This window comes from Pteropus medius, unplaced genomic scaffold, assembly GCF_902729225.1.
Source record: "Pteropus medius unplaced genomic scaffold, Ma_sr-lr_union100, whole genome shotgun sequence".
Taxonomy (NCBI): Eukaryota; Metazoa; Chordata; class Mammalia; order Chiroptera; family Pteropodidae; genus Pteropus; species Pteropus medius.
This window is the reverse complement of record NW_024355205.1, coordinates 30,418,373-30,430,858: the sequence shown is the minus strand read 5'-3', so window position 1 is coordinate 30,430,858 and position 12,486 is coordinate 30,418,373. Positions and strand designations below refer to the sequence as shown.

At 42.8% G+C, this 12,486-nt stretch overlaps 1 protein-coding gene across 2 annotated transcripts in view; it reads right to left on the bottom strand.

The window, feature by feature from the left end:
• The window catches only part of HUNK (hormonally up-regulated Neu-associated kinase), a 98,385-nt gene that overhangs the window by 26,248 nt on the left and 59,651 nt on the right, over positions 1-12,486 (bottom strand). For both annotated transcript variants that reach the window (XM_039857321.1, XM_039857322.1), the window contains exon 5: positions 4,183-4,310. In XM_039857321.1, the coding sequence (XP_039713255.1) occupies positions 4,183-4,310 (128 nt within the window). The remainder of the gene's footprint in view (positions 1-4,182; positions 4,311-12,486) is intronic.

Here is a 12,486-nt window from a genome sequence, read left to right as displayed (position 1 = left end):
ACAGAATCATTACATTTATAAGACGTGTTCGTGGGACACTTAATAAAATGGCGTGTTTTCAATTTGGGCAATTCAATTTTGATATTAGTCAAAACATAAGGGCAACAGATAATACCACCAAATCTTGGGTGGGGGAATGGTGGCAGTGGCATCTTATACGAAATAAAATAAGGCAAAAAAGAGAAAAGAGTAGAGTACGGTAGTAAAATCCAGGTTGGGGGGGTTCAAGCAGACATAAATGCAAAAATAGAGAAGGTACTTAATCTCGCTGAGACTCAGTTTTGTCCTCACTGATAAACTGGGAATAAGAGTACTTACCTGTGGTTATGAGAACAAGAGAGAGAGTATGAAAAGCACTCACACATGGCCATTCGATAAATAGCAGCTACTCTTGTTTACTGGTAAACGAGTATTTGGGGATGTAAACAGATGGTATAAAGGAAGGTGGCTCAGGCTGGTTGGAAGGGAGGAGCGATAAACTTGGTGGGGTGCAAAGGCAAAGAGTTGGAGAAACAGGGGGCTGTCCGAAGGGCAGTGGCAGATCCCCAAAACGGAAGTCATTCGCTCAGGAAACAAGATAAGATGCCTTATCTTCCTCAGCAGCTGGTGCGCAGCTACGGGCCCTACCGCATCGGCCCAGTTCCCAGCCTGAGTAGTTGAATGAACCCGTGGGCTGCCTTCCCAGGCCACACGCTTTCACTCCAGAATCAGCAACCTAGATTCATGCACATCTATTTGTGCAAACACTATGTTTGATACCTGGCACAAAGGGTTAAAGCCCTAGTTGAGATATTTACATATCCCAATAGTAAAAATAATAATAATAATAATAATAATGAGGAGGTGGGGTCCAAAATTCCTTAATGTAAAATCAGATATAAAAATGCAATTCATGCTTGGCGAGCCAAGACAACAAATCCTGTAGGAATGTGAAGATCTTTAACAAGCACGCACAGAGCTTAAGGCCAAAGTCGAAACTGTCTGCTTGGAACAGGAGCTGTTCGAGGTTGGATACCAGCTCCAGTGATGCTGAAATCGCTCGGAACATTTCTAATATGTCTTCTTTGGAATTTCCTTTGGTCTCTTTGTTAATTTCTTCAGGGGGAGCACCGTTCACTTCTTTAGAGTAAATTTAATTTCTACAATCCGAAAACTACGAAGTCTGAGTCTAGTACTGGAGGTTGAAACCAGGTTGGTTCTGAAGAGACTGATTTTCTCGTGTTGTTAATCTACCTGCCCTCCCTCTGCTGCCCGACCCGCCCCAGAGGCGATCACAGCCTGTTCCTCCTCCCACAGCCTATGCCCCATAAGGATGCTGTTCAACAGGTATTTCCGGCTTTCTGCATTCTAGACATATGGTAGGATTGCACTTTCCCAATCCCTTTATTTGGGTAAAGCCGTGTGATGTTTTAGAAAGTCAGGAGCTATGAGTGGAATGCTGGTAGAAGATTTATGTGCTGGTGAGAGATCTAGATTTCTCTTTCCCTCTTCTTGGACCAGATGTGTTTAAAGTAGCGACTATACCGCAGGTCTGGAACCCTGACCGACTGGGATGGGAAGAACCTTTCAATCCTCCATCAGACTCTTGATAGATAAGTGGCATGAATGAGAAATAAATCATTGTCTTAAACCACTGATATTTCAGGGCTATTTGTTACTGCAGCATAACCTGGCCTATCCTGACTAATACTCTGAGAATAAGTTCTTCGGCTCCTCAGGATCTCGCTGGGATTCAAAATGTCTACCTTTTGCAGGCAAGGGGGTACAGACACCCTCCTATTGTCCTTTGTTATGAGTCCTGAGGACAAAACAGGCTCTGAACCATAAGAGGAACTCCAGAATCACTCTGAGAGACTGCTGTGAAAGACTGCATTTATTTGTAAACAAAATAGTGATAGTATTAAATGCTGGCAAAGTTGCAAAGAAACAGGATCACTCATCCATTGCTAACGGGAATGCAAAATGGTGCAGCCACTCTGGACAAGAGAGTGGCAGTTCCTTACAAAACTAAATGAGTGTCTACCATATGACCTGCAATTTCAAGCTTAGACATTTGTCCCAGAGAAAGGAAAACATGTTCGCACAAAAACCAGTACGTGAACGTGGACAGCAGATTTCTTCGCAGTAGCCCAAAGCTGGAAACAACCCAATGTCCTCCAACGGGTGAATGATTAAACAAACTGTGATATATCTATACCTTGGAATTCTACTCGGCAATGAAAAGAAACAAAAGATTGATACGTGCAACGACTTGGATGGATCTCAAGGAAATGAGGCTGAGTGAAAAAAGCCATACATATAGCATTTTTGAAATGACAAAATTATAGTGATGAAGAACAGGTTAGTGTTAAGGAGAGAGGCAGGAAGGTGTCCATGGCTACAGAAGGGTAGCAAGGGGAATTCTTGTCATGGGACTAACTGTTCTGTATCTTGAATGTGGTAGTTGTCCTATGAATCTACACCAGTGATAAAATTGCATAGAATTAAATATACACCGACACACTCAAGTACATCCAATGTAAATAAGGTCAATGGATTTAATCAATGTCAGTTTCCTGGTGGTGATATTACACTGCAGTTATGCAATATATTACCAATGGGGTGGGTGGTGGGGAACTAGGTTAAGGCTGGACAGACCGCCATGATTTCTAGCAACTACATGTGACTCTACAACTACACCACAATAAAAAGGTTTTTAAAATTTTTATTTGTGAAAAAAACTATCTTTACTCTCTATCTCCTTATTGTGATTTATTATATTTTCTTACACTTGCACTACCAAACATCACACATGCTTATTTGCTTATTTTTAGCCTCTCCCATTGATATGTAAGCTCTGAATGGGTGAAGACTGAATCTGTTCTGTCTTCTGTCTTCCCGGCACCTAGAGCATTCCTAGCGTATAGTTGGTGCACAATACAGATTCATGGAATAACGGAATGAATACGAAATGCGGAATGAATGGATGAGCACTCCTCATAGCGCTTTGCAGCACTTTCGACATTTCTAAAAGCTCTGAAACCTAAATATAACAATTCGTTCAACGTTTCGCACATTTTCTAACTCCAAGAGTCACTGCTCTCAGTGCAGAAATATTTCTTTTGTAATGACAGAACCATAACTCATTTTCCCTAAGTACTTAAGTATTTCCCTAACTCCATAACTACATAATGCCTCCTTTGCTTTTAGCTTCCACAGATTCTACCCTCCCTAGGAAAGGTGAAAGTATGGACCAAATTAGATAATTACATACAAGAAATCATTTCGGCTTGGATTCCATTTGGCTAGCATAAATTCAGGGTCAGCTTCAAGGATTCTTTATAAATGCAAGAGAAAAATACATAACAGTAGTAAAATAAAAATGCTATATTTTAACCATGTACCATAAGTTGAAATTAAATAATTACTTTTTTTTTTTTTTTTTTTGGCTACATGCCTTATCTCCAGTGAAGCTGAGCGTGATTCTAGAAAAGCCAATAACATTCAGAAGACCAGCCAGAGGCCAGAAACTTCTGAGTTTGAATCAGATCCAAACAAAGAACAAACCGGTACTAATTTTATCAGATCTGAAACCAAACTCTTTAATATGAACTGGTTAACAAAAATGTGAAACCTGCTAAAGTTTGAGAATATCTCCAAACGTTTACCTGATGATTCAGTCTAATCAAGTAACTGAGTGTGTATGTGTGTGTGTGTGTGTGTGCGTGTATTTAAAAGTTTTGAAAGGGCTCAAAAACTCAAATAGCAAAACAAACTACAGACCGAACCTGAAAAAACCTAATATTTCTTTACAGTGAATTGACTAAGGAAGACACAATAGAAACATGATTATAAACACTCTTTTCAAAGTCAACATTATCCTAGGGAGGGTAAAATCTGTGGAAGCTAAAGCAATCAAGCCTGCAATTATTTTTTCCAATGGACAATCTAAGATCCTTTTGATATGTTTTAGGCAGAAGGAGGAAGGAGGAAGTTAGGGACTCAGAATTATAATGGAAAAGGAAAGGCTCAAGGTGAGATGACAGGTGTGGCTATTTTTAACCGCTGTGGTGACTAGTTCTAACTCTAGAATCATGGGTACTCCTAATCCCCTCGCTGCAAAACAAATACAGCTTCAGATGGATCCAAACTGGATGGCACTCAAGTCCTGAAACCCAGAATTCGGAACGGCAGGTGCATTACCTGTGGAGAGCTGCGTGGGGAGGGGGTTCATTTCCTTGTCCACCATCTTCTGGTACAAAGCCCTCAGGCTGAAAGGCTCCACTGTGAAAGGCAGGGTCCCGGTCAACATGGCGTACATGTTCACACCTCTGAAAAGACAGACACCAAAGGATGAGACCAGAATAAAGCTCCCAGGGAGAGGACAACAAAGAGAGCTCGGCCTTGGCAAAGTTTCGGTCCTGTCACTTTCACGTCCACCTTAAGAGGTCTCTTTCTTCATAGTCGTCCTTTTAGAACCCTCAGCACACCGAAGGGTGAAGGCAGGACTGTGGAGGCTTCGGAGAGTGAGTTACGGAGGTCAGAGCTATCGAAAGGCCTCCAAGAGCTGCCCGCCTGAGGCAGAAACCATGCCCCTTCCTTCTGAATGGAAGTCCAGACCAAATTATGTGGAAAATGCCTGAGAGATGTTAGGAACCTCAAATAAATACGGTCTTGTCATTATGTGGTTTTCGAGTGTGGTTTATAAGGTGGAGCCTGGAGACCAGACCGAAACCTGTAAGGCGAGTCCTTGCATGGCAGAACAAGCCAAGCTGAGCCGAGCTGAGCCGAGCCGAGCTGAGCCGAGCCGGCACGCCTGATGACTGCTCAGCCTTTTCCAATGAAAATCTTATACGAAAAACTCGTGTTTTACTCATCCTTTGAATTTTGTTTTGGCCTCTAACTAAAGAAATTCCTTGGAAGGGGAGGGGGGGTGGCGTCCTTCCTACTCTTACCTTTTATATCATGGTTTATCATGAGATTCTGCACCCAGCCCAGGCCCAACATCTCAGATGTGGTTGAAATGCCCTCCGACCGGGCTAAACCACTTATATTCAATGCCCGTCTAGAGAACAGCAACATCTCCTTGGAGGATTTTTATTTTCTTGATGTATAAGTCTAATATCATTTTAATGAGATTTCCTGATGGGATGAAATGCCTGCCTGCCAAGGGGCCTCAAGTGTTCAAAAACGCCCAAGGGAATAGGTTTTAAAAACAGGCAATAGGATCTCCGGTCAAAACAAATCCAATGAGACTGATTGAAATGAAGACCCCCCGGGGCCCAATTCCACGGAGGCGGCTCTGAATTACAGCGCTAGGACAGGTACCAGGTACGGAGCTCACAGGCTCCAGCTAGAAATCATTCTCAAACTGCAGGCGTACACTAAGACCCAGTTCCTGCTCCGTAACTCACTGTCGAGTTAGGGAGACAGTTACATAAACAGCCATTCCACAAATACTTGCTGGCTGAATCTCTGTCCCGCACAGTGGTATAGGCACTGGGTAGGGGTGAACCAGACAAGGACCCGCCATCTTGAATGGGGTTGGGGGAACACAGACGACAGGTAAACAATAAATAAGCACAATCCTTTCAAGTGGTGACGAGTGCAGAGGAATGAGAAAATGCTGACCTGTGCTGCTTTTGGCCACAGAGTTCAATTAAGGGAGAAAGAGGACTATAATAAAAACTTGAAGACAGGAGGCCTCTCAGGGGGTAAGTATATGTGTGTGAATTTCTAAGTCTTTGGCTGGCTGGACGTGCGGATGGAGAAGACAAGCTGTGAAGACCAAGAAATGGAGACAACAATGAGCAGAAAATATGCGTGCAAGCCAGTGAGAGCGGAATTTCCCTGTGTGTTTAGTGGAACACATTCTCCAGGATAAGAATAGATGTCGGGTGAATAAAAGTCCTACGGCCAAATAATTTGGGGAATAGTCATCTGGTATTGAGTAGATTAAAGGGACTCAGAATTGGGCGCAGGAGACTGTGGCGCTAAATCCAGCATGTTGCTAATAAAGTTGGAGTGGGCGTGATGCCTACAATGGGAAGAAAATAGGCAAATGAGCAATAGAGACATTTGAAGAGGATGTGCCAAGTTTCAATCCTGGAAACCGGATGAACAGTAAGCATGAGAGAACAGAGGAAGCTGGGGAAGAAAGCCGGTCTGGGGGTGGAGGGAAGCACTATTAAGGCTGGTAGCATGGTTGAGAATCTATGATGCAATGCTGCATTTAGGGTGTGTTTGAGGTAGAGCTAAACATCCTCGCTTTGGAAGGTTCTGGAAGACTGATAAGAGGGATAGCTAAGGGAGGCCCTAAGTTGTAGAATTTTTGCATTCGGAGGGGTCTCAGACCCACGGCTTTTGTGGAACCCCCCTGGAACATCCCACAAAGCTGTCTTTGGAGAGCACCGATCAGCCTCTGACACAAGCTGCTTCCAGTCTCCCTGATGCCGCTCATTCCATTCTGGGCATGGCGCGGGGTGTCCCAATAACATGCCAAAGTCTGTGACCTCTACCTATGGGTTGGGGGACAAGAGCAGTTGATCCTGCCCCTGCCCACCTCTCTGTGCCTTAACCTTGGTTCTAACATTCATACCTAAAGCCGAAGAGGCCGGTGCTTATCCAATGGCACATTTTCTGCAGGTAGATGTTTTATAACACCCAAACCATAGAGTGTTTCTCAAACTGAGGTACATGGACATATTCTCAGGAGCTCACCAGTTCTACTTTTTACCTTCTTTTTGCTAAGATACTAAACAAAGCTTTGTAAACAAAGCCTAACCAGGGACATCGGATGATCACCATACAACCACGTAAAACCCTTCATCATACACCCTCGATTTCGGTGTCTGCTTTTTTGCATTTGTTTACCAACATACAATGTTGGCCAAAATATATCACTTTTACTGCCAAAGGCTAATGACAAAGGAAGAGAGGTGGCCTTAAATTATCAATGATGTTTCTGTGCCTCTATCTGTGGAAAAGAAAGTCTCCTGATGATGAGTACGCAGAGGTTCCCAAAGTGTGGTCCTCAGACCAACAGCCACAGACAGCATCCCCTGGGAATATGTTAGAAATGCACGTTCTTGGGCCCCACCCCAGACCTGCTGAATCAGACACTCTCGGGGTAGGGCCCCGCAATCTGTGTCTTCACAAGTTCTTCTGATGCTTCGGATGCACACTCCAGTTTGAAAGCCACTGGAAGAGTGGAAAGGGGGGGTTGAGCGATCGATTGCCAGACTGTGCTCAGCAGTTCAATTCTCACGGAACAGCAGCCATGGCATGTAATTGATATTGCTAATTTGAATATTTGGAGGCTCTTTCGGTCTCGGTTATACGTCACTTGTGAATTATTTTTGCTTATTTGTACAGAACCATAAAGTAAGTTTAATTTTACATTGGTGAACATGAAGTAAAATAAATAAAAATAACAAATCAAGGAGAGGGATTACCGAAAATGTTCTCCCTTTACAAGAAGACTTTACAATACTCAAGTTCGAAGAATACTGCCCTATGACCTTTCGCGTTTCCCTTTATCTTTAGGGGACGCAGAGCTTCCTGTCACCGGTGGTGTGCATAAAATAGTGTAGAATGCTAGGGGAATGCTCCAGAATGCCACCCCTATGTTACGGTGATGGGACGGAATGCAACTGAAGGAGCATACGCAATACGGGGCCAGGGGACCAAAGGTAAAACTGTTATGAAAGCTTCTTTCTTCGAAGAGTCCTTGAGACATCAAACTTCTTGTCTCCTAGTCACCCAAATGACTGCAAAAAAAGGACCAAAATCTCAAGTCACTGCCATTCTCCATTATCTGCCTGGGACCACAATAGAGGTAACAGATGCTTGTCCAAAAGAAGGTGCCAGCAAACTCTGTGGCCAGACCAGGATTGAACAGGTGGTTTTTATAGAAACTCTAACTAGGTTATTTTATCAAACTGTCTCCAGAATTCCATTTCTCTTAAAAGAGTATATCATCAACAAAAATGGTCACAAATCTTTAAAGAGCACCCAGCTCTCTCAACTCAGGGTCTCTCATCTACAAAATATGGATAATAAAAGTACCTTCCTCTCAAGTTATATGAGGGTCAAATGAACTAAGCCACAAAAAGTGCTAAATGCTGTGCCTGGCATAAATACGGTGCCTGATAAATGTGATCTGTCGTTTCATCACAAAACTTTAAAACACAACAGGAGAAAGAAGCTACAATTTGTATCCTAATGCCAAGTAATAAAGGAAACCTATGTCAATAGTCATGCAGTCCTAGGAGATTTTAAGAGGGAAACCAGATTGAGCATCTTAATTCCTCTCCCCGAGAGGAAAAGATACCCCTTGTATCTGGATAAAGAAAAAATCTAGCCCTTTTGACGTTTCGGAAGTGCGTGAGAATACCAAGGAAAAAATGTGGAATGCAGTTTATAAATCTCTATAATCCCACAGAATTAGTAGGAGTTTCCAAACACGTTCAGAATTTCCTGATGTGTCTTTTGAAATTTGGCCTGGGGTTTTTCTAGCTTCTCCGTGGCAGATGTGGGGCCCCCAAGAATCACACATAGTTTTAAAGAGAGAGAGAGTGATGAGACTCTGGGATGAAGGAAGGCAACAAGCAAATACAATTCAGGCTTTTCCAAGCAGAGGGAATAGGGGTGGAAGGTAACCCAAAGATCCTGGCCACTACGGAACACTATGTTGTTAAAAGAGAAAGAACAGGAGAGACTTAAGGCAGCTGGAAGAAGCGGGGAAGGGACTCGTGAAATATAAATGTGGAATCTTTGGGATTAAATCAGGAGCCAAATGGTGGTCCTGATATTTAGTCTGATACACAAAAATATTCCCTAAAGGAAAAGCTGGGGTACCAGCTGCCATCCCTGAAAAACAAAAGTCACCATTCCCTGGAGAAGTCGGCTGGGAACTTTAACAAGCCGCAAGGGACAAACAAATCCATTGACAGAGCTGCGCTGCCAGGTAAAGGGTCTGATTACCAGTCCTGACGGGGCAGGTGGGCAGAATCCCCAGAAACTGCCCCGTTTATCACCAGAGTGCAGCTGAGAAAACCTTCGCTGACACACTTTGCTTCTGTGAGATTCTTCAAAAGAGACATTGCCTCGGAGAAATAAAAAACAACTCTCCACCTAAAAGCAATATCCTTCCATCTTTCAGTATCAACTTGCAATATAACTTCTGATTAAAGGTCTTGAAAGTAGAGTGGGAACGAATCCATCCATTTGGAAAATCTCAAACTTCATGATCACTCCATGAAGTGATCTGTTTTCAGCAAGAAGTTATTGCCTTGTGGATTGTAAGACTTTTTTCCATTCTTTCTTCCTTCCTCTCTTCTATTTTAAATGTACATGCTAGCTACAAAAAAAAAGTCTTAGATTTTATAACTGAAAAATCTTGGAAGCTAAAGGAATCTCCTCTCTTAAAAATTAAAAGCCCTAAGCTACCCAAATGAAGCCACAGGTCTCCTCTTTCCATCCCCTTCATTTTGAGGGGGTCTGAATAATAAAAAAAAAAAAATGCTATCCTTCCATATTTCACTCCTGGCATTAGCTGATGGTATCTGGAATATTTTTATGAAACAGAGTCTGAGGTCTGGAACAAATTCTCCCATCCTCCCTCCTGGATACCTACCTAGGTCTACATGGGCTGGAAACAACATGACTTCCTTTGGCCAACTTATCTACCCAAAGGGACGACGCTGGGGACAGAGATTTTTCCCACGACGTGAAAACAAATTCAGTGAGGCGGGAAGGTGGTCTGGGTGTGTTGTACATGACTCTCCACCAGGCATCCGGTCTTCACACAAATGCTTCACCCATCACTGACATCCCCATGAGAGCAAAGAACAGCTTTGGTTGAAAAAAAATATCGCGTTTTCTATCTTTCGGGAATAGAACTCTCAATTTCCATTTTCCTTACTCTTAGAGATGCACTGAAGTTCTCAAATGAGCATGATAATATTCTGAAAATAAAGTTAATTTTGATTCTTTTCATTTGCAAAATACATTCTGTATAGAAGGGTTTTTTAATGAGCATATATGCTGCTCTGAAGAAAAGTCAGTGAGCAATATAAAAGGTTCACTGCACCAGAATGAAGGTTTTTGTTTTTGTGTCTGAAATCTCAAAGTTCATTGGAAATATAGATATTTCACTCACCTGGATTAAGGGGAAGAAATGAATGATTTTAAAGATATTCATATATGGTCTACATATGAAAATAATGACCATTGAAAATAATGGAAAACCCCCAAGATGGAGTGCAGCATTTTCCATTTGCATTGGTCATTCCTGATTCCCTAGAGGAGGAGGATCTGGGGACCCCATTTATGGAGAAGAGCTTTCTTTCCTAAGGTTTCCTCAAGAGACAAGCTGGTTTTCTTCCTAAGTCAGTCTTGGAAGTCTTGGGAAAAGGCCCTATCTGCCCATCAAGGTCCAAAACCTCTGAAAACAGGCATTTGCTTTTGATTTTGGAAACGAACTCCTTCTTCATTCTGTTGTTGTTTTGGAGCAATAAAAAAGGACGTATGGTAATAACAGCCTCTGACCCAGGAAGAAAATTGGTTCCATTTTCACTCTCTTTTTAAATAGCCTTGTAAATTAAATTCTCTTTGAGTTTTCCATTTCCAATTCTGACAGCAAAGTCGTGGGCACCAAACAAAAACCTAACTATATCTCAGCCACAACATCCCAAAACAGTGGAAAATTAACCTCTTACAGAAGGCTCTTAAATTTTACATTTCTGCCAAGATTAAGAGCAACAGTGATCAAAGGTAATCACCTTCCTGCCTTTGCATATACAAAGTTTCCTCTCCTCTTCCTCACATTTCAAACTCTACCTCATCCTTCAGGAGAAGATTAAAGTCACCTCCGATGCCTTCTTGAGTTAACCCAGCTGTGCAGACATATTTGTTCTTTGCATCATACCTCTTGACATGCTCTCTCCGTGTCTTAGTCGGCTTGGGCTGCCATAACAAATATCACAGATGGGGTGGCTTAACTAACAGACATTTCTTTTCTCACATTTCTCGAGGCTGGAACTCTGAGATCAGGGTACCAGTATGGTTGGGTTCTGGTGAGGGCTCTCTTCTGGGCTTGCAGACAGCTGCCTTCTTGCTATGTCTACACATGCTGGAGAGCAAGCAAGCTCTCTGTCATCTCTTCTTATAAGGACACTAATCTCATTGTGGGGTTCCACCTTCATGACCTCTTCTACACCTAATTACCTTCCTAAGGTCTCACCTCCAAATACCATCACATTGGAGGTGAGAGCTTCAACAGATGAAATTTCAGGGGTGGGGGGACACAAATCGGCCCATAGCAGTAGATAAATGTGTAGATTGCAAAAGTCACGTGACCTGCTTTCCCGGCACAATGAGACATCAGCAAACGTGACACAGGCACCTTAAAAAGTGCTTATGCACTAAGACTTGCTCTCGTACTCGAGTGGACTCTTCCACCATTGTGTGAACAAAATTCTGCACAATTTGCATTTTTCCTTTGTTTCTGGTTTTTATGCAGCCAATAATTTATTACCTATAGGTAACATCGATGATTGAGAATTTGGTTTTATGATGTGACCATCTAGAGTGATCTCTGCTGGAGGTCTGATGGAAGCTTACACTATGTTGGGTGAGAGGTGACCAAGCATTCAGTTAGTCTGTTTCATTTTTCTGTTAGTGAACTTGATTCAATAAAGGGAATATTTCATGCTTATTGGGAAGGAAAATGGCTCTTAAGATCTGGAGTGGTGAGTGTTAACTCATCAGTTTACCTTTGACCTTTCTCGAGATTTCAGGACTTAACTCACAGAAACACATTATCTCATGGTTCTAGAGGCTCGAAGAACAGATGAAGGTGTTCGTAGGGTTGGTTCTCTCTGACGCCTGAGGCAGAATCTGTTCCATGCTGCTCCATGAGCTTCTGGCCATCTTTGGTGTTTCTATGGATGTATCACCTCAATCTCTGCCTTCACCATCACACGGTGTTCTCCCTATGTCTCTCTATGTCCAAATTTCTCCCTTTTATAGGGACACCAGCCATGTTGGATTTTGTAATCTCATTTTAACTTGATCACCATTGTACAGACCTCATCTCCACAGAAGGTCACATTCCAAGATGCTGGGGGTCAGGTCTCCAACATGTCTTTTGGGAGCAGAACACAATTCAACCCATAACATTTTATTACCCACATGCTTATCATTCTCCAATGGTCTCTCACTACACTTAGGGCAAAATCCAAACCCTTCCCACTCCTCCCCACCCAGGGCCTTCGCACATCCTTTTCCCTCTGTCTGGAGCCTTCCTCTCTGACATCTTCCTCTTCCTACAGCTAATTCCTTCTCATCCTTAGAATTGGGCTTTGAGGTCAATTCCTCAGGAGGCCACGGCATCCTCATTCCTTGCATCCTGCCCACTTCTGCCATAGCAGTTACCACACTCAGTTTACAGCTTTTAAAAAATGTGTCCGTCTGCCCTACTAGAAGGCAAACCCCGTAAGAGGA